Genomic DNA, 19658 nt, shown 5'->3' on the forward strand with positions numbered 1-19658 from the left:
GTTGAGAGAGAGTCGTGTTTCTAGGCTACTGCTGTTGAGAGAGAGAGTCGTGTTTCTAGGCTACTGCTGTTGAGAGAGAGAGTCGTGTTTCTAGGCTACTGCTGTTGAGAGAGAGAGTCGTGTTTCTAGGCTACTGCTGTTGAAAGAAGAGAGTCGTGTTTCTAGGCTACTGCTGTTGAAAGAGAGAGCTACTGCTGTTGAAGAGTCGTGTTTCTAGGCTACTGCTGTTGAGAGAGAGAGAAAGAGAGAGAGTCGTGTTTCTAGGCTACTGCTGTTGAGAGAGAGAGTCGTGTTTCTAGGCTACTGCTGTTGAAAGAGAGAGTCGTGTTTCTAGGCTACTGCTGTTGAGAGAGTCGTGAGAGAGAGAGAGTCGTGTTTCTAGGCTACTGCTGTTGAGAGAGAGCCGTGTTTCTAGGCTACTGCTGTTGAGAGAGAGTCGTGTTTCTAGGCTACTGCTGTTGAGAGAGAGAGTCGTGTTTCTAGGCTACTGCTGTTGAAAGAGAGAGTCGTGTTTCTAGGCTACTGCTGTTGAAGAGAGAGCCGTGTTTCTAGGCTACTGCTGTTGGAAGAGAGAGTCGTGTTTCTAGGCTACTGCTGTTGAAAGAGAGAGTCGTGTTTCTAGGCTACTGCTGTTGAAAGAGAGAGTCGTGTTTCTAGGCTACTGCTGTTGAGAGAGAGTCGTGTTTCTAGGGCTGAGTTGAAAGAGAGTCGTGTTTCTAGAGGCTACTGCTGTTGAAAGAGAGAGTCGTGTTTCTAGGCTACTGCTGTTGAAGAGAGAGTCATGTTTCTAGGCTACTGCTGTTGAAGAGAGAGTCGTGTTTCTAGGCTACTGCTGTTGAGAGAGAGTCGTGTTTCTAGGCTACTGCTGTTGAAAGAGAGAGTCGTGTTTCTAGGCTACTGCTGTTGAAAAGAGAGAGTCGTGTTTCTAGGCTACTGCTGTTGAGAGAGTCGTGTTTCAGGCTACTGCTGTTGAAAGAGAGAGTCGTGTTTCTAGGCTACTGCTGTTGGAAAGAGAGAGCCGTGTTTCTAGGCTACTGCTGTTGAAAGAGAGAGTCGTGTTTCTAGGCTACTGCTGTTGAAGAGAGAGTCGTGTTTCTAGGCTACTGCTGTTGAAAGAGAGAGTCGTGTTTCTAGGCTACTGCTGTTGAAAGAGTGTTTCTAGACTACTGCTGTTGAGAGAGAGAGAGAGAAAGAGAGAGGCTGTTTCTGCTACTGCTGTTGAAAGAGAGAGCTACTGCTGTTGAAGAGAGAGCCATGTTTCTAGGCTACTGCTGTTGAAAGAGAGAGTCGTGTTTCTAGGCTACTGCTGTTGAGAAGAGAGAGAGAGGCTACTGCTGTTCTAGGAGGCTACTGTTGTTGAGAGAGAGTCGTGTTTCTAGGCTACTGCTGTTGAAAGAGAGAGTCGTGTTTCTAGACTACTGCTGTTTGAGAGAGAGAGTCGTGAGAGACTGCTGAGAGAGAGAGTCGTGTTTCTAGCTACTGCTGTTGAAAGAGAGTCGTGTTTCTAGACTACTGCTGTTGAGAGAGAGAGAGAGAGAGAGAGAGAGAGAGAGAGAGAGAGAGAGAGAGAGAGAGAGAGAGCCGTGTTTCTAGACTACTGCTGTTGAGAGAGAGAGAGAGAGAGAGAGAGAGAGAGAGAGAGAGAGAGAGAGAGAGCCATGTTTCTAGACTACTGCTGTTGAGAGAGAGAGAGAGATGTTTCTAGACTACTGCTGTTGAGAGAGAGAGAGAGAAGAAAGAAACAAGCGGTATTGATAGCGAAATCACACAGCTTATCTGTGCTTTAGTGCTACGACTGATAAGGCGCTGAATATTTCGTGGGTCCTTTACAAGAAGGGCAAAACCCACCAGTACGGTACCTAGGGGGAATGGTTCTAAAACTATCAATATTTATATCCTTATGTATATATATATATATATATATATATATATATATATATATATATATATATATATATATATATATATATATATATATATATATATATATATATATATACATATATATACAATATATAAATATATATATATATATATATATATATATATATATATATATATACATATACATACATACAATATATATATAATATATATATACATATATATATATGTGTGCTATATAAACATAAACGGTTTGTTTGTGGTTCTGGATGAGGTTGCTAGGCCTATGCCTTTCTCCACCCTTGTAGCGACCCACTACACTCGACTAATGCTCAAGTATATATAAAATACATTCACTGCGTCAATTGCATTTACGTTTAGAAAAAACAAATTTATAGATGCCTTTATATATAATTATATATGTATATATATATACATATTACACATGTGTATATATATATGTATGTATATATTACACATGTATATATATACATACATACAGCTTTATCCAACAACAAATTACTGATAACTAAGAAAAATATGAGGGACAAAAAACAAAAAATTGAAAGAAGTCAGGTTTTCAGCCACAATCGAGTTTTCCGTACAGCCGCTACGTCGTATAATCAAGGCCGCCGGAAACAGATCTAACTTTCGGTGGTCTCGGTATAATGCTGTATGGGCCGCGTCCCATGAAACTTTAACCCACGGCCCGGTGGTGGCCTGTCATATGTCGTTTGCCAGAAGCACGATCATGGCTAACTTTAACCTTAAATAAAATAAAAACTAGTGAGGCTAGAGGGCTGCAATTTGGTATGTTTGATGATTGGGGGGTGGGTGAGCAACATAGCAATTTGCAGCCCTCTAGCCTCAGCAGTTTTCAAGATCTGAGGGCGGACAGAAAAAGTGCGGACGGACAGACAGATATCCATTTCATAATAGTTTTTTTTTTTTACAGAAAACTAAAAATCGTCCGGGTATGTCAAGTCTCATGAGCCGAGGTATTTACTCGACTCGATAAACGGTTGTGTCGGCTAAGTGAACATTCCGCTTCTCTAGAGCCTCAGAGAAGGGAGCTAGTCTCAGAAGGTTTGACTTCAGTAACAGTCTACAGTATGTTAAGGGCGTATTCTCTCTCTCTCTCTCTCTCTCTCTCTCTCTCTCTCTCTCTAATAGTCATATGTTAAGGGCGTATCTTTCTCTCTCTCTCTAAGGTTTGACTTTCTGTAAGTCATAATGTTAAGGGCGTATTTTCTCTCTCTCTCTCTCTCTCTCTCTCTCTCTCTCTCTCTCTCTCTCTCTCTCTCTCTCTCTACAGACACTTTCTGGGCAGTATCATTTAGGCGGGTAAAGTGAGTGAGAGAGAGAGAGAGACAGAGAGAGAGAGAGAGAGAGAGAGAGAGAGAGAGAGAGAGAGAGAGAGAGAGAAAGCGCCCGCCAAAACGCGAGCACAAAAGCCGTTTCAGGAATGCGCAGGGGAAATTCGCACTTGTTAGCGCTGTCCTTAGCTGCGCGAATCGAGCACCGAAGGAGCGCAATGACGTGAAATGTGTTTATCTACATGATGGTGAAATTGTTTAGGCCTATGCGCCGCCGCTACGTGCTGCATATACGTACACCCACACCCACACACACACACACAGCCCTCGTCTCTGTGGTTTGGAAGCGGGCTGTCGGCGGCTGTGAGCGCCGGCAATGACCAAGTCGGTTTTCCAAATTTTTATATCTTGATTTATTGTCAAGACAAACGAGTAATCGGGTTTTCTGTACAGCCGCTAGAGCGTATAATCAAGGCCACCGAGAATAGATCTATCTTTCTGATGTCTCGGTAAAATGCTGTATGAGCCGTGGCCCGTGAAACTTTAACCACGGCCCGGTGGTGGCCTCTTCTGTATCTTTGCCAGAGGCACGATTTTGGCTGATTTTAACCTTAAATAAAATAAAAACTACTGAGGCTAGAGGGCTGCAATTTGGTATGGCTGATGATTGGAGGGTGGATGATCAACATAGCAATTTGCAGCCCTCTAGCCTCAGTAGTTTTTAAGATCTGAGGACGGACAGAAAAAGCGCGGTCATAAAAAGTGCGGACGGACAGACAAAGCCGGCACAATAATTTTCTTTTACAGAGCGTGTTAAGGAAAATGAAACTGAGGTTTCATGCAGATAGACGCTAGACACTGTAGATGAGAAAACTGATGTTTATGTATCAAAGACAGGAAATACTGGGGTAGGGGGGAAATTCCAGAGCTGGGCAGTTGACTGATGCCGTTTTTGTAATCTGACTTCGAAGTATTTTTGTATTTGAACGATTTCTGATATTTGTTTCTGATGTATACGTCAGGCGTCGTCTGTAATGATTGCGGTTTTCTGCGTTTTAAAATAAATCATTCTTTCTTGCTTATCAAAATCGTCAATATTCTTATTCATTTATTAATTTTCCGGTAGCTTGCTTGCTTGCTATACTTTATGATGATTGGTGGTTACTTTGTATTCCCACTATTATAGAAAGATCCATGACTATTCATATATATATATATATATACGAGTATATATATATATATATATATATATATATATATATATATATATATATATATATATATATATATAAATAAACTGTGGTAATTCATCTAACCCAGTAGAGAGAGAGAGAGAGAGAGAGAGAGAGAGAGAGAGAGAGAGAGAGAGAGAGCGGACCCCTCATGTAAGTAAAGTAAGTAAGGCAGGGCGGTGCAGCGTATTCCTTGGAAAAGCTTTTCCGTAAGGTCGGCGGCAGGTAAGGCCTATCCTTAGGCCCTGGGCATGTCGGGGCATAGCCGGGGCGATGATGATCAGGGCCTTTTCGGGGTCTAAATTGGGGTACGAGGGAGGGTTTCGCACTTACACGGGCTCTCTCTCTCTCTCTCTCTCTCTCTCTCTCTCTCTCTCTCTCTCTCCAAATTGGGGTACCAGGGAGGGTTTCGCACATCCCTTGTGGTGCCTGTACGTACCTGTGCACCAGCTCTCTCTCTCTCTCTCTCTCTCTCTCTCTCTCTCTCTCTCTCTCTCTCTCCCCACTTATTTCTCTTGTGACTTTATTCCTTAATAGTAAGTTCTAGTAATACTTGATAACTTCATTTCTGGTATTTTATCTTTAAATATTGCTATTGACAGCGGGAATAATGATTGAGTCTTGAGATTTCTCTCAGATCAGGATAATGATTTTGGAGATAATCGTCTTTTGACAGTTATGATGAAAAGCGAATAAATGCAGTGAACAGAGATGACCTTCCAAAAATCTGAATCTTGGTCATTCCCCTTTGGTGGACCTTTCCAAAAATAAGAAAGGTAATCATGGAGATTACGATGAACGTGATCAACAGAATCTTGCCGTGCTAAGGCTCAAGACCACACAAAATAGATAGAATTAAAAAATTAATTTCTCTGTAGTTTCGTCATTATCGAAGTCTTTGGAGATCCTTTCACTAAGCGGATGGCAGTTATCGGCAGTAATAAAAAGAAAAGAAAAAAAAAAGGAAAATTACGATTTGAACTGATGTGAGTTATAAGGTTCATAGAATATTTATAAGGGTTTTTTCTATCGTTATCTTGTTAACAGACGTTTTGGCAAGAATATGTTTTCATACGTTTTAGTTATGACTCGCTGGCAATTTAATTGTTTTTTGTTCAGCCTGAATTTAGTTACACTTATATGTCATCGTTTGAAAGAAATGGGGTCCAAAGGAATGGGGGGGAGATGGGGAGAAGTGGGGGGGGGGACGTGGTGTTAGGGAGAGATAAAAAACATGAATTATTACTGATGGGATTGCTTCTAGTAGCAAGGAACGTTTTATAAATCACGGAACAAGGAAGAAGATTCAGAATTCCGAGGCATATAGTGGAAATGGCAAGAAAATGCCGTTATTACGAGCGAACCCACACCGTCCACAATGCAGGTAGTATAAGAGAGGGTCGAGGAGTCAATTCCCGACTGCATAGGCGTTCCGTATCGTTCTGAAACTCGGAACAGATGCGTTCATTCTGCATACTTTAATAAGGGAGAGGCTGCCCACGGGCTGGACGAAGGCAAGTGCAAACATGGTGATCCTTTCCCGTAGACTGTCGTTGTTACTCACAAGAATATAGATGCAAGTTGGTTTATTATTATTATTATTATTATTATTATTATTATTATTATTATTATTATTATTATTATTATTATTATTATTTAAATAAAATTGCTGATTTTCGTTTCTAGACTTTCACAGGGTTCGTCTGAATGATTTATTCATAAATGAAAGCGTGAAAAATGAAACAATGTAAAGTTAAAGAAGTTGGACAGCCAGGTGGGAAGGTTCCATATAGAATGGATAACGAATAAAAAGCCAAGAAGCAGTTCGCCTCAGACCAAAAGGGTGACTCAAAAGGACCTTTTAGTCAAGTCTCCACTTTGCAGCATGAGGCAGACTGTAGGTGGCAGGCCTATACGCTTTACAGAGCGAGCTACGAGAAACCAGCCTATTTTTTGTTTTGCATCATCAAACGAAACAGCTCAGGCAGAACATGCTTTTAATACTATCATAGGATTCTGCGCATTCACCGAACTCTGGGTTTCGTTGGGTTAGGGAAGGTGAAGTTAGGATATATCCCCACTTTAAGAAGGAGAAAGGGTGCCTAATGGGAGAGAAGCTCCGCAGATAAAGTATTATTATTATTATTCATAAGATGAAGAACCCTATTCATATGGAACAGGTCCACCAAAGGGGCCACTGCCTGAAAATTCAAAGCTTCCAAAGAATTTGGTGCTTATCGGGAGGAAGTAACGGAAGGTAAAGGAAATACAGAAAGAAGAGATCTCACTTATTAAAAAAGAAAATATGTTAAATTAATAAGTAAACAGATAAAAATGTAAGTCGAATAACATACTTCGTTATGATGCTGACGTAACCGGTCAAACTCGACAAATTCTTGGCAAAATTTACGAATTACTTGATTACACTGAGTAGTTCAATTCCTTCACGAGTCTGGATCACCTTCAGTTCTGTTTAATACATTTTTATCTGTTTATTAATTTATTATTTACTAATTTATACATTCTTTTTAATTAGTGAGTTCTCCTCTTTCTGTATTTCCCTTTACCTCCTCTTACTTCTTCCTAATGAACACCTTAATATTCTTTGGAAGCTTCTTGAATTTCAAGTCAATGGCCCCTTTGGTGGGCTTGTTCCGTATGAATAGGGGGCATCTGAATAATAATAATAATAATAATAATAATAATAATAATAATAATAATAATAATAATAATTAATCATCATCATCATCATCATCACTCTTATGTTGCAGAGTCACGAGGCAGCCTGTTCAGTATCGGAATAAAACGACGTCCCCTTTATTTCTTGGTCCATTAGAAGTGCAGTAACAAACGTTTGTGTGGTTGTTTCTACGAAATTATAGTTTATGAATTGAAAAGTGTAATAATAATAATAATAATAATAATATACTTTTATCAACTGATGGCCATATACATAATAATAATAATAATAATAATAATAATAATAATAATAATAATAATAATAATAATAATAATATACTTTATCAACTGATGGCCATATACAGTAAACAAACACATCGATAAAGTAGAGTCGTACCAGCATGTAATAAAATATAGAGCAGTTATATTCATGACACCACTAACGGGAACAGTGCTAGTGCTGAAATAATAATAATAATATTCCTGTTAAATAATATATGATGTTTCTAAAATAACAACATTCTTGTTAAATGACAAGGGGTTTCTAAGATGATAATATTCCCGCTAAGTGACATTGGGGATTTTCTGAGGTAGTATTCTTGTTAATGATGTTTCTGTTAAATAACATAAGGGGTTTATAAAATAATAATATTCCTGTTAAATGAGAGATGGGGTTTCTAGAATAATAATATTCCTGTTAAATGACAGACGGGGTTTCTAGGATAACAACATTCCCGTTAATCGTATTCCATGTTAAATGACACACACAGGTCTCTCTTCTCCAAACGGAAAACCGAACTGGGTCCAAAGCCGTCTATAGCTTCCGACTTGACGGCGCATGCACTTCCCATCAACCCTTATACCCGTTGTTTACTCCGAGTCAGGAAGGAGTCAATCCGCTCTGATGAGGGGGCACCAATTACATCGTACCACTGACTGTTTGGTTCCCTGTTAACAAGGCCCTGCCATGCCAAGCAAAACACAAACAAGATTTCGTATCAGGCCTGGTTTGGCCGATGTTTGTGACGGGTCGCTTTTGGGTGGCGCATAAATATATAGGGGTGAATCACATCGATAGTTGTCTACGGCCCCCCTCTCTCTTTCTCTCTCTCTCTCTCTCTCTCTCTCTCTCTCTCTCTCTCTCTCTCTCTCTCTCTCTCTCTCTCTCTGTGCCATAGATTTTTATAAACTTTCCTTCGAACACGTATAAGCGGCTACTAGGCATTACATAACCTATATCCAAAAGTAATCGAGAGAGAGGGCGTAAAAAATAGACCAGTACAATGGGGCTGAAGTCCGGTAATAAATAAAAGAATAGAGAACTAAATAAGTACACATAGACTATCCGTCTGTGGTAATTTAATTTTAATGGCGAGCGCATAGGAGGAGGTAAACTTTAACATTTCTGCAAAAAGTTATTTAACGTTATGAAAGAACTGTGGAGAAAAATGCAACAACTTAAGTTGAATAACTTTCTTCATTACGAGAAGGCCTTTGGGGCCGGCAACTCACTGCACGATAGTTTAGGAGGTATGAAGATTTTTAAAGTCAGATCGCGGGAGAGAAAAATGGCAGCTACCGTTGTATTTTATTTATTTTTTTCTCTACCGGCCCAGGGCCAGGAGATACGCTCATTAGGGTTCGTATTGCAGGTGGAAAATTAGCCCTGTTAAGAAGGCAGTTGACAGCCGAATCTTCTTCCTAATGTCCTTGTTAATATTATTCCTGTTAAATGACACATGGGGTTTCTAAGCCAGTAATATTCCTGTTAAATGACACATGGGGTTTCTAAGCCAATAATATTCCTGTTAAATGATACATGGGGTTTCTAAGCCAATAATATTCCTGTTAAATGACACATGGGGTTTCTAAGCCAATAATATTCCTGTTAAATGATACATGGGGTTTCTAAGCCAATAATATTCCTGTTAAATGACACATGGGGTTTCTAAGCCAATAATATTCCTGTTAATAGTATTCCTGTTAAATGACACATGGGGTTTCTAAGATGATAATATTCCTGTTAAATGATACATGCGGTTTCTAAGCCAATAATATTCCTGTTAATAATATTCTTGTTAAATGACACATGGGGTTTCTAAGATAATAATATTCCTGTTCATAATATTCCTGTTAAATGATACATGGGGTTTATAAGACAATAATATTCCAGTTTATAATATTCCTGTTAAATGACATATGGGGTTTCTATTCCTGTTCATATTCCTGTTAAATAACACATCGGGTTTCTAAGACAATAATATTCCTGCTCATAATATTCCTGTTAAATAACACATCGGGTTTCTTTCTAAGACAATAATAGTCCTGTTCATAATATTCCTGTTAAATGACACATCGGGTTTCTAAAATAATGATATCCCTGTTAACTACGCTTTCTGGAGTTCCCCATTAAAAACCCAGATGACTAGATTGGAATAGTCCAAAACTGGGTGAGATTGGTCACAAAGAGGCTCTATGGCCTTGTAGCTATAGTGAGGGATCGTTCCCGTTCACGTACTAAATAGTGCCTACAGTAATAACAACATGTATCGCATGTAAACACTTCGTTTTCTTTACACTTTTCCAAGTGTAAATCGTGGAATAATTCCCTTAGTCACTGGAGTATTACATCACGGAGTGAGGCGAATTTTAACTCATAACCATCTTCAAGGATGCGATAAAAGTGTGAATAATGAGAGAGAGAGAGAGAGAGAGAGAGAGAGAGAGAGAGAGAGAGAGAGAGAGAGAGAGAGAGAGAGAGAGAGAGAGAGGCATTTCCGATGTGAAATATGAGGTGGTTTCCGTTTTCATTCATCGCTACTTGTAATAACTTTTTTTTTTTTCTTGGTTTGTGTCGTTATAGATGCATATGCGTATATTCATAATTTTCTCAAAGCATCCATTTGCGTCTTATTGTTATCATTCTCATCTCGGTGTGCTCCCTTTTACGTTGGATCACTGAAATGACTTGTGTGAACGGGATGGAATGTTCTGTGAAATCATTACGAGGGTAAAGCCTTTGGAACATGAAATAAAAAAAAATCAGATTCAATCGATCCAGAAAACATAAACAGTAAATTAAACAGCAAAAACATCATGAATAGGGTTCAGCTTCTGAATACTACTACTACTACTACTACTACTACTAATAATAATAATAATAATAATAATAATAATAATAATAATAATAATAATAATAATAATAATAATAATAATAATATGCACTCTTACAATAGGCGTCATCGAAATGCTATACATGCAGGCAGAACAGGCCCTCCATGAATGGAGGGGTATTCTAATAATTCATTTGATAAACAGAACGATTAAGGGGAGAAGAAGGCATTCATGATGACCCCAACAAGCAACATTTACTCTCTTTTTGAACCAAACTGGAAAAGACGAAAAAAAAAAAAATTGGAAAAGAAAAGGAAAGAGAAAGAGAGGAAAGGGTGCTTATATAGGGGTACTTCCACTCAGGAAAGTTCGTGCGTGGAACGGTGGTACAATGGTACGGAGGCTTTCACACGGAAAATAAAGAAAACGAAGCATAGTATTCATACGTCACTGGATGACAGTTCAGGTTTTGACCACTGACATTTATTTCCTTTTACTGTACCTCCTTTCATGTTTTCTTTCTTCCATCTGACTTTCCACCCTCTCCTAACAGTAGATTCATAGTTCAACTGCGAGGTTTTCCTCCTGTTATACACCTTTCAAACCTTTTACCGTTAATTTCCGTTTCAGCGCTGAATGACCTTATAGGCCCCAGTGCTTGGCCTTTTGGCTTTAATTCTATATTCAATTCAATTCAGTTAAAACTTCGAGGTACATCTGCAGATCGTTGGGAAACCGGAGTCAGATAACAGGTGTTGTGGAATTAATGAACGGAATTTGATTAGACGGTAGCGTAAGACACACAAATCAGGCGTACAAGACGAAATCACTGCCACAAAGAACGAAACTTAAATGCACTTTTTTTTAATGCTTCTTCAGTTACCCATCGAAAGGAAACCGAGCCAATAAAAGAACAAGTTACCTTAGGAATGGTAAACCCTTCATGCCACGTGAACTGGTGAAAGACAGGTTTCTCACACCGAAGGCGGGTTCGATTCTAGGTATGGAAACGTAAAAGAAGGTAGGGAATTCTAAAATGTAAGTGTGGAAGGGGAAGACGACTAATGATCAAGCCATGCAGACACACATTTATACAAATAGCAATAACGTATATATGTTTTGCAGGCGTTTTCAGTGGGTGACTTACAGGAAGAGGAGACAGCAGGCATTCCTTTGTATGTTCGTTAACTGCTGAATCAAGGATGATTTCCTTATACAGGAACCGATCTATATGTATATATATACTGTATATATATATATATATATATATATATATATATATATATATATATATATATATATATATATATGAAATAATCAACACGCAATCACGTGTGGAACAAAAATAGATTTCTGACTCACATCAGGATGGATCGCAGGCAGCGGTCTCGTCCTTCAATTGAAAAACCTGGGTTCGATCCCCGATGTGAGTCAGAAATTTATATATACATACGCAATATATATATATATATATATATATATATATATATATATATGTATATATATATGTATATATATATATATAATGTGTGTGTGTAGAAGTTGTAAATACGGGAATGCTTGCAAAAACTCACCCATCAAAAGGGTCACGAATCATTTCATATACAAATTAACGAGCTAATTTAGGCAGGCCGCCATTTGCATACATCAATCTCATTAGCGATTTATGTCCTGCCATTAAAGTAACATCGTTCAACCCTAAAGCAATTAACTCCTAACTCGTCTGGTAATGGACTTGATAAAACCCGATCACTAAATATTAGTCGCCTCTTTGCAAATTCACTTTGTGGAAATGAAGAATCCTCTGATTGTGCGGTTTTCGAACTTCTTCTCCCTCTGCCCCTGTAATGGGAGGTAATGCCGTCAGTGCACCTCACGCAGTGCACAGTAGGCATTACTTTAAGGGTCTTTGTAGCCTCCCTTCGGCCCCTAGCTGCAACCCCTTTCATTCATTTTACTGTACCTCCATTCATATTCTTTCTTCCATCTGACTTTCCACCCTCTCCCAACTGCGAGGTTTTCCTCCTGTTACACCTTGTGAACTCTTACTCTCAATTTTCCTTTCAGCGTTAAATGACCTCATCGGTCCCAGAACTTGCCCTTCGGCCTACATTGTATATTCTATCAAACTTCCTTTCCCACTGCTATCAAGCTTTGGACTCCCTCCCTGCGGCCTGTCTTCAAGGGCAGGTTCCTTCTCTTCCTCAGGGGATCATTCTTTTCATTCTTCTCTCTTCTTGTTCTCACCGGGCTTGGATAATATCAATACATATATACATATACAGTATATATGTATATATAATATATATATATATATATATATATATATATATATATATATATATATATATATATATATATATATATATATATATATATATATATATATATATATATATATATATATATATATATATATATGCATGCAAATACAAATACACACACATCATGACAGGTTTCATGTAACAAGGGAAACGGGATACAGAAAATGATGACTGTAACGTTAATTGCACAAACATCGGTTGATCAGTTAATCAGTGTTTGCATAATGCAATTAGCTGTTAATCACAGGCGCATCTGGTTTTAAGAAATATTGGCAACATACAAGTTAGGCTACTGACGATGGCCCGTGCTTCTATTCCTCCAACTAGAGAAATTCTCTAAATTCTTACGTCTATGAAATAACAGATCTATAGTTTTTTTATATAAGAATAATCATAAGAGGAGAGAGAGAGAGAGATTGGCAACTTACGCGTAGACATCTTCAGTCACTGCTACAGGTGGGCTGGCGCAGAAGAGGAACTCGAGATAATCTGTGGAGCCGGGAGAGTCGATCAGCTCCCTCCAGTGTGTCTTCTGGGTATATGTTGACACTAGACTGTTTCTATTCCCCCCCAGAGAATCACAACACTGTCAGCACACGTGGTTAGTAGTGTGGTTAGTTTGGCTAGTGCGGGCGAATTCACAATCCGAACGGAGATTCACTTCGGGCACCGAATCAAAGCGAGGAGAAGTCCTCCTTTAATTCGTATATCGGCGTTGTAAAGTATCACAGTCAGGAAGGACGAATTGGCTACCGCAGGCACAGTCTGGTCCCCGCCGACCCCCGAAAGGAGTTGTGCTATCGTGAATGTACATACATGTAAACAAATATGACGCATACATATTCACACTTTCCTTTGTTGCTAAGGAATCAACTGTATCGGCCTTCAAGTCTTGATTTAGGTACGGAAGGAGAGAGAGAGGGGGGGGGAAGAGAGAGAGAGAAAGGGCGGGCGTAGAGAATTTTGCAAAAAAGGCGGAGATAGACAGAGAGAAAGAGAGGCCTACATAGGCTGCAGCGAGACGTTGTGTCACAGACCAGCACACAACTACATCTACACACGAGGATCATCTGTGTGTGTGTGTGTGTGCGCGTGTCTCTCTCTCTCTCTCTCTCTCTCTCTTTTTCTCCCACCCACACAACCGTACCCTCACCCCCCCTTTTCCTTCTTGTTCCCTAGCTCCTCCCCTTCCTCCTCACATTGGGCAGGAGTGCGTGAGTGTGTGTGTGTGCTTGTGTGGGGTACGGGATTGGGTATAGGTAGGGGGCCTTCTATGGTCACTGGGCTACTTATAAACCCACTAACATAGTACTGTATAGGCCTACGGTTCCCACGCATAGCAAGTCGACGTTATGCCAAAAAGGCAGCAGCGGTCTCCGCTACTCATCTTTTGACGCACTTTTGGCGTAGGAATAAATGTCATACAATGCTCGATGGTGGTTTTTTTTTTTTTTTTTTTACAGGCAGAATTATGGGAAATATGCACATAGGTGGGATTGGGTTATGAAGACTTTCGCAGACACATACCCATATAATATACTGTATATGTATACATATATATATGTATATGTATATATATATGCATACATATATGTATATATATATATATATATATATATATATGTATGTATATATATATATATATATATATATATATATATATATATATATATATTGTATAAATACATATATGTACATATACATATATATACTGTGTAAAAAGAGTGTATGTTTAATCATCATCATAATAGGTACGAATATCAATAAATGTCTCCATTACTCCAATGCTACTAATGGTCAGTTTGTATCATGATAGAGGGGAGGAGCCAGGTCAGGTCGCTTCACCCTCATTTGCGGTCGGGTAGCTGTTGTCCAATCACCGCAGGTCATTGATCTTCTTGCGCCGATGGAAACCGTGATTGGTTAATGAGCCCCTTTGATTATTGAAGATTAGCAGAACAATGAATTGTTGTCAACATCACGGATATGTGAACTCCCATTGTTTATGCTATCGGTGGCGATAAATACAAGCTTTAATATACAAAACAAAAGAGGTATAAGTTCAGCTGTTCAAAATGCCATCGTCATGCCAAGCCCACAGAAACATCCGTAGCCAGTAAAAGAGTTAGAAAAGGGTTAAGCTCCGCCCCATTTCGTGGGAACCAATCACGGAAGGGTTACCCCGAGGCTTTTTATGCCCAGGCGGCAAAAAAAGGGTGAACGAAAGCTTGCCCCGCGTCCGCTCTTCGTCACACAGCCTTTATCTGATCGTTTTTCTTTATTTATTTTTATTTTCGGGCGGAAGTTGAAAAGCAGGAATGCCCTGAAATATCAAAATTACATAAATGATAAAAAATAAAGCATTTGAGATCGTAAGGAAGATAGTAAAATAGAAATGAATATAGGCGAGTTGGCAACAGCCGTCATAAAAAAAGCATGGGCGGCTTGGCACCGCCGAGTTGCCAACTGGTTTTTTATCGTTGAATTCTTTTAATTGAATTAAAAATCAACCAACGTAACTTCTATGCATGGCACAGTCAGTCAGCTTGGGAATACCGTAATCTGATCGCGTTTCGTATTACAAGTGACCTGGCTTGTGTTTCATCAACCAAAAGAAAAACAATATCTGGCATCTCCTCCATACCCCTTCTATCTCAGATTGCCCAGGGTATAAGCTCAGCCAAAAAGTGATGGAGGTTTTACAGGGCTCACCACTCGCGTTCAGCCATTTTCTTTCCGTAGCGGCTTTATGGCGGTATTTTTTTTTTTTTTTAGGATGCGTATGTTTGGCACCACTCATTTTAGCTCGGAAAAATTCTACGTAATAAGCGACGAATTTTTAGAAACTAAACGATAAATATTCTCTCTCTCTCTCTCTCTCTCTCTCTCTCTCTCTCTCTCTCTCTCTCTCTCTCTCTCTCTATATATATATATATATATATATATATATATATATATATATATATATATATATATATATATATATATATATATATATATATATATATATATATATATATATATATATATATAATGTATGTATGTATAAAAATACAAAGCTTTTTACATTAATACCTAAATATGTTCTTATATTTCCAGTATAATTAAATGAAGCAGAAAGGTACGCACTGTCGGATTATCAATGTCAGTGTAAAGAAACAATTTAATTAACGGACCAATCTCTTGGATATAAATGCAGAAATATGCAATAGATTTCAAAATTTCCTTGGCCACGAAGTGAGCTCCATTCAGTGAGAGCGGTGAGCAGTTTCTTCGCTGATCATGATAGGGTGGTTTTCGGTTAAGCTAGTCCCGTAGGGGGCTAGTTGATCATGAATATGGCTGGATGCTGCCGTTAGGCTACCCCGTGGGGGGAAGTGCCGTCAGTGCACCTCAATTGGTGCACTGTAGACATTACTTAAGGGTCTTTGCAATGTCCCTTCGGTCCCTAGCTGCAACCCATTTCATTCCTTTCACTGTACCTCCGTTCATATTCTCTTTCTTCCATCTGACTTTCCGCCCTCTCCTAAAATTGTTTCAGAGTGCAACTGCTTTGAGGTTTTCCTCCTGTTACACCTTTCAAACCTCCTTACTGCCAATTTCCCTTTCAGCGCTGAATGACCTCATAGGTCCCAGTGCTTGGCATTTGGGCCTAAATTCTATATTCTATTAAACTCTCTCTCTCTCTCTCTCTCTCTCTCTCTCTCTCTCTCTCTCTCTCTCTCTCTCTCTCTCTCTCTCTCTTCGGTTGTTTACCGTCTTGTATAGTCAGCAGTCGCTCCGTCAGACTTGGTCAAGATATATCGGTACCGTAATCTTCTTCATATATACTTAGCGACGCCATTTATCCGCCATCCCACTGGTGCGACTTCTAAAATGGATTTTGACTGCCTCAATATGTTTTGTAATTGGTAACAATCTAGTCAGTTCATATTTTTAGGAGATATTAACAAGATGGGAAAATGTACTGAAAAAATTTGGTGGTGATTGACGGGTATGTTACCTATAAAAGGAAAGCAGTAATTATGTTACCTATAAAAGGAAAGCCACATGAAATGCCAGTAATTATGTTACCTATGAAAGGAAAGTTACATGAAATACCAGTAATTACAATTTCCATGATAATAAAGGTTATATTAAAGGCTATAAATAGCCTACCGTGCATGCCGAAAATCTGAAGAAAGCTAAAAGATGATTATATATATATATATAATATATACATATAATTTATATATATATATATTTATATGTATATAAATATATGTACATATATGTATATAGATATATGTACATATATATATATATATATATATATATATATATATATATATATATATATATATATATATATATATATATATATATATATATATATATATATATATATATATATATATATATATATATATATATATATATATATACATACATACCCACCATGCATCTCAGGGGCCTCCCATTTCAGGCCGAAGCTAATCAGCTTCATCGGTTCCCCCATCTATAAAACGGTCCATCTACCTCCCACGCGTTAACATCCGAATCTTCTTCGACTTCCTATTGTCCTTCGCAAATCCCCCAACCTTCTCCCACCCCCACCCCCAGACTCCTTCTACGTGCCCATTTTTCTTTCCCTCTCTTACCCCCATCTTCCATCAAGCCCATCTCTCCTCCACCAGCTTTGCTTTCCCACCTAAGGCTCCTCCAACCTCCCAACTCCCACCTAGAGACCCCCTCCCCCTCTTCCTATTATTCCTCATCATTCCACGCTACCCACTTCCTAATACCCACTCCCTCCCTTACCTCTCTCTCTTTCTCTCTATCCTCTCTTCCTTCCTCCTCCTCCTCCTCCTCCTCCTCCTCCTCCTCCTAAGCCGTCATAAATCATAATAAATGTGGAGCACCGCCGGCACTGTGCGATTGGCAAACCAAGAAGAGCCTTTGCTTTCTGGCTTCGGGTTTTGCCCTCGAAAGGGAGGTGATTTTGTTCACGCCGCCCTCGGGAATTCTAAGGTGAATTCAGGAGGAGGAGGAGGAGGAGGAGGAGGAGGAGGAGGAGGAGGAGGAGGAGGAGGAGGAGGAGGAGGAGGAGGAGGACTCCTCAGTTTGAAGGATGTACGAAAAATATACCTATTCCGATGTCCTAAATAGAGTTTCTCACCATTACGGGGGGTTAGTGCCGTTAGCGCACCTCAAGCGGTGCACTGTAGGCATTACTTAAGGTTCTTTGCAACGTTCCTTCGGCCCCTAGTTGCAACACCTTTCTTTACTTTTGCTGTATCTCCATTCATGTTTAAAAGAGGGTCTACTACCTATTATTATTATTATATTATTATTATTGCTGTGAATGTTGTAAGTTCTTTGAACATGAATAACTCTGACAATTTGGAAGATGGAGGTTCGAAATTGGCAGCATCACAGGACCTTGATTGAGTGACGAAATATTCGTTCGCGCTTTACCCATGCCATTTCAAGCCTAATCGACGATAGAAAAACATGACCTTCGGTTCCGAAGATCAATGAATAGATTTTGTTCTAATTTTTTTTTTTTGTATATACCTTAGTTAGGGCAGGCACTTGTCAGGTCTCTCGTGGCTTAATTTCAAGTCCGACAAACACAGACGAAATCTTGGTGAAATTTTCCTAAGACTTTATTAATGTTTGAACTCAGTCGAAATTACTTTACTACTTCAAAATGAATGTGTAAATTATTATTATTATTATTATTATTATTATTATTATTATTATTATTATTATTATTATTATTATTATTATTCAGGAGCTGTCTCCATCTGCTGTGAGTGACCCTCCCATTATTATTATTATTATTATTATTATTATTATTATTATTATTATTATTATTATTATTATTACGTGGGCTAAATAAGCGATCCAATAGAATCCCTATCAAGAAATGATGGCAGACGTGTTGTGGTTTCCATCTTTCTAACTCTCCAAGCCGATTCTGTAGCAGAAGTTGTAAAGAACAGTGAAAAGTAGCAGAGGCAGGACCCATTCGCCCCGAATTATCTGTCACTCCTCTTGTTCCACTCACGGTCTTCTTCGCACATTTTCTCCGAGGAAATTTGTTACTCCTTCGATTTACACGCTTCGGCAATAGCTTTGGAAGTCCCTCATGGCTTCTGTATTTCTTGACTTGAAGCGCTCCTTCGCTATAAGTTCGTGGTTTGGCTCACCGTTCTTCCCACCGATTTTTTTTTTTTTTTTTTTATATTCGTCTGAATAAATAGAAAGAGTCAAAAGTATGAAATCGAGTGTTTACATAAAAAAGTTTAATCCTAGAGAAAAAGACCTAAAACGGGCTTAAAGTCTTGCGGGGAACAGCATCATAGCAGAGAGCACGGACCTGACTCCGGGCAACTTCGTTCAAATCTCTCCTCCAGAGGCTTTCGCATTTTTCAGAAATGAGCAGTGGTGGTGTATAAGTGCCATGCTTTGATCTGGTGCTGCCTGTCATGACACTTTACCCTTCCTTTCTTGAAGAGGCAGTTTTAGTTTTCTGTAAGGGAAAACTATTGTGCCGGCTTTGTCTGTCGGTCCGCACTTTTTCTGTCCGTCCTCAGATCTTAAAAACCACTGACCCCTCCACCCTCATTAGTCTTTATTTTATTTAAGGTTCAGGTTAGCCATAATTGTACTTCTGGCCCAGCTATAGGTGCCAATAACACAGGCCACCACCGGACCGTGGTTGAGTTTTATGGGCTATGGCTGAGGCTACCACCGGACAGTGGCCGAGTTTCATAGGTCGCGGCAAAGAGTTTCACGGGCCGCGGCTAAGAATTTCATGGTCCGTGGCTGAAAGTTTCATACAGCATTATACGCTGTACAGAAAACTCGATTTTTTACTTGTTTCTCTTCTTTCACGCTTATTGTACTAGTTTTGTTCAGTCTCTGCCAAGGTGTGGCCTGTCCATCTCTGGAATAGTGTATCAGGAACCCCAATTATAGTATCCTAAAATAATTTTTAAAGAAAGTAATGATTTAGTGATAGCTTGCAGATTCCACTGCAGTATATCCAAAACAATGGTTATATCAGCAGTTTTCTCATAAATAAGACTGCGAAATGCTAAAAGGAATTAGTATGACTGACG

At 39.1% G+C, this 19658-nt stretch overlaps 1 protein-coding gene across 2 annotated transcripts in view; it reads right to left on the minus strand.

Annotated features, from left to right (window-relative positions):
• Positions 1 to 19658, minus strand: part of LOC136853193 (protein krueppel-like) — a 177014-nt gene that overhangs the window by 114332 nt on the left and 43024 nt on the right. Inside the window, exon 1 of one of the 2 annotated variants that reach the window (XM_067128553.1) lies at positions 12978 to 13704. The exons of the other annotated variant lie outside the window; for it this stretch is intronic. Coding sequence (XP_066984654.1) covers positions 12978 to 12987 — 10 coding nt within the window. The 5' untranslated portion in view covers positions 12988 to 13704. Of the gene's footprint in view, positions 1 to 12977; positions 13705 to 19658 lie in introns of those variants that run through there. 2 annotated transcript variants of the gene reach the window in all.

This window comes from Macrobrachium rosenbergii, chromosome 26 (assembly GCF_040412425.1).
Source record: "Macrobrachium rosenbergii isolate ZJJX-2024 chromosome 26, ASM4041242v1, whole genome shotgun sequence".
Classification (NCBI taxonomy): domain Eukaryota; kingdom Metazoa; phylum Arthropoda; class Malacostraca; order Decapoda; family Palaemonidae; genus Macrobrachium; species Macrobrachium rosenbergii.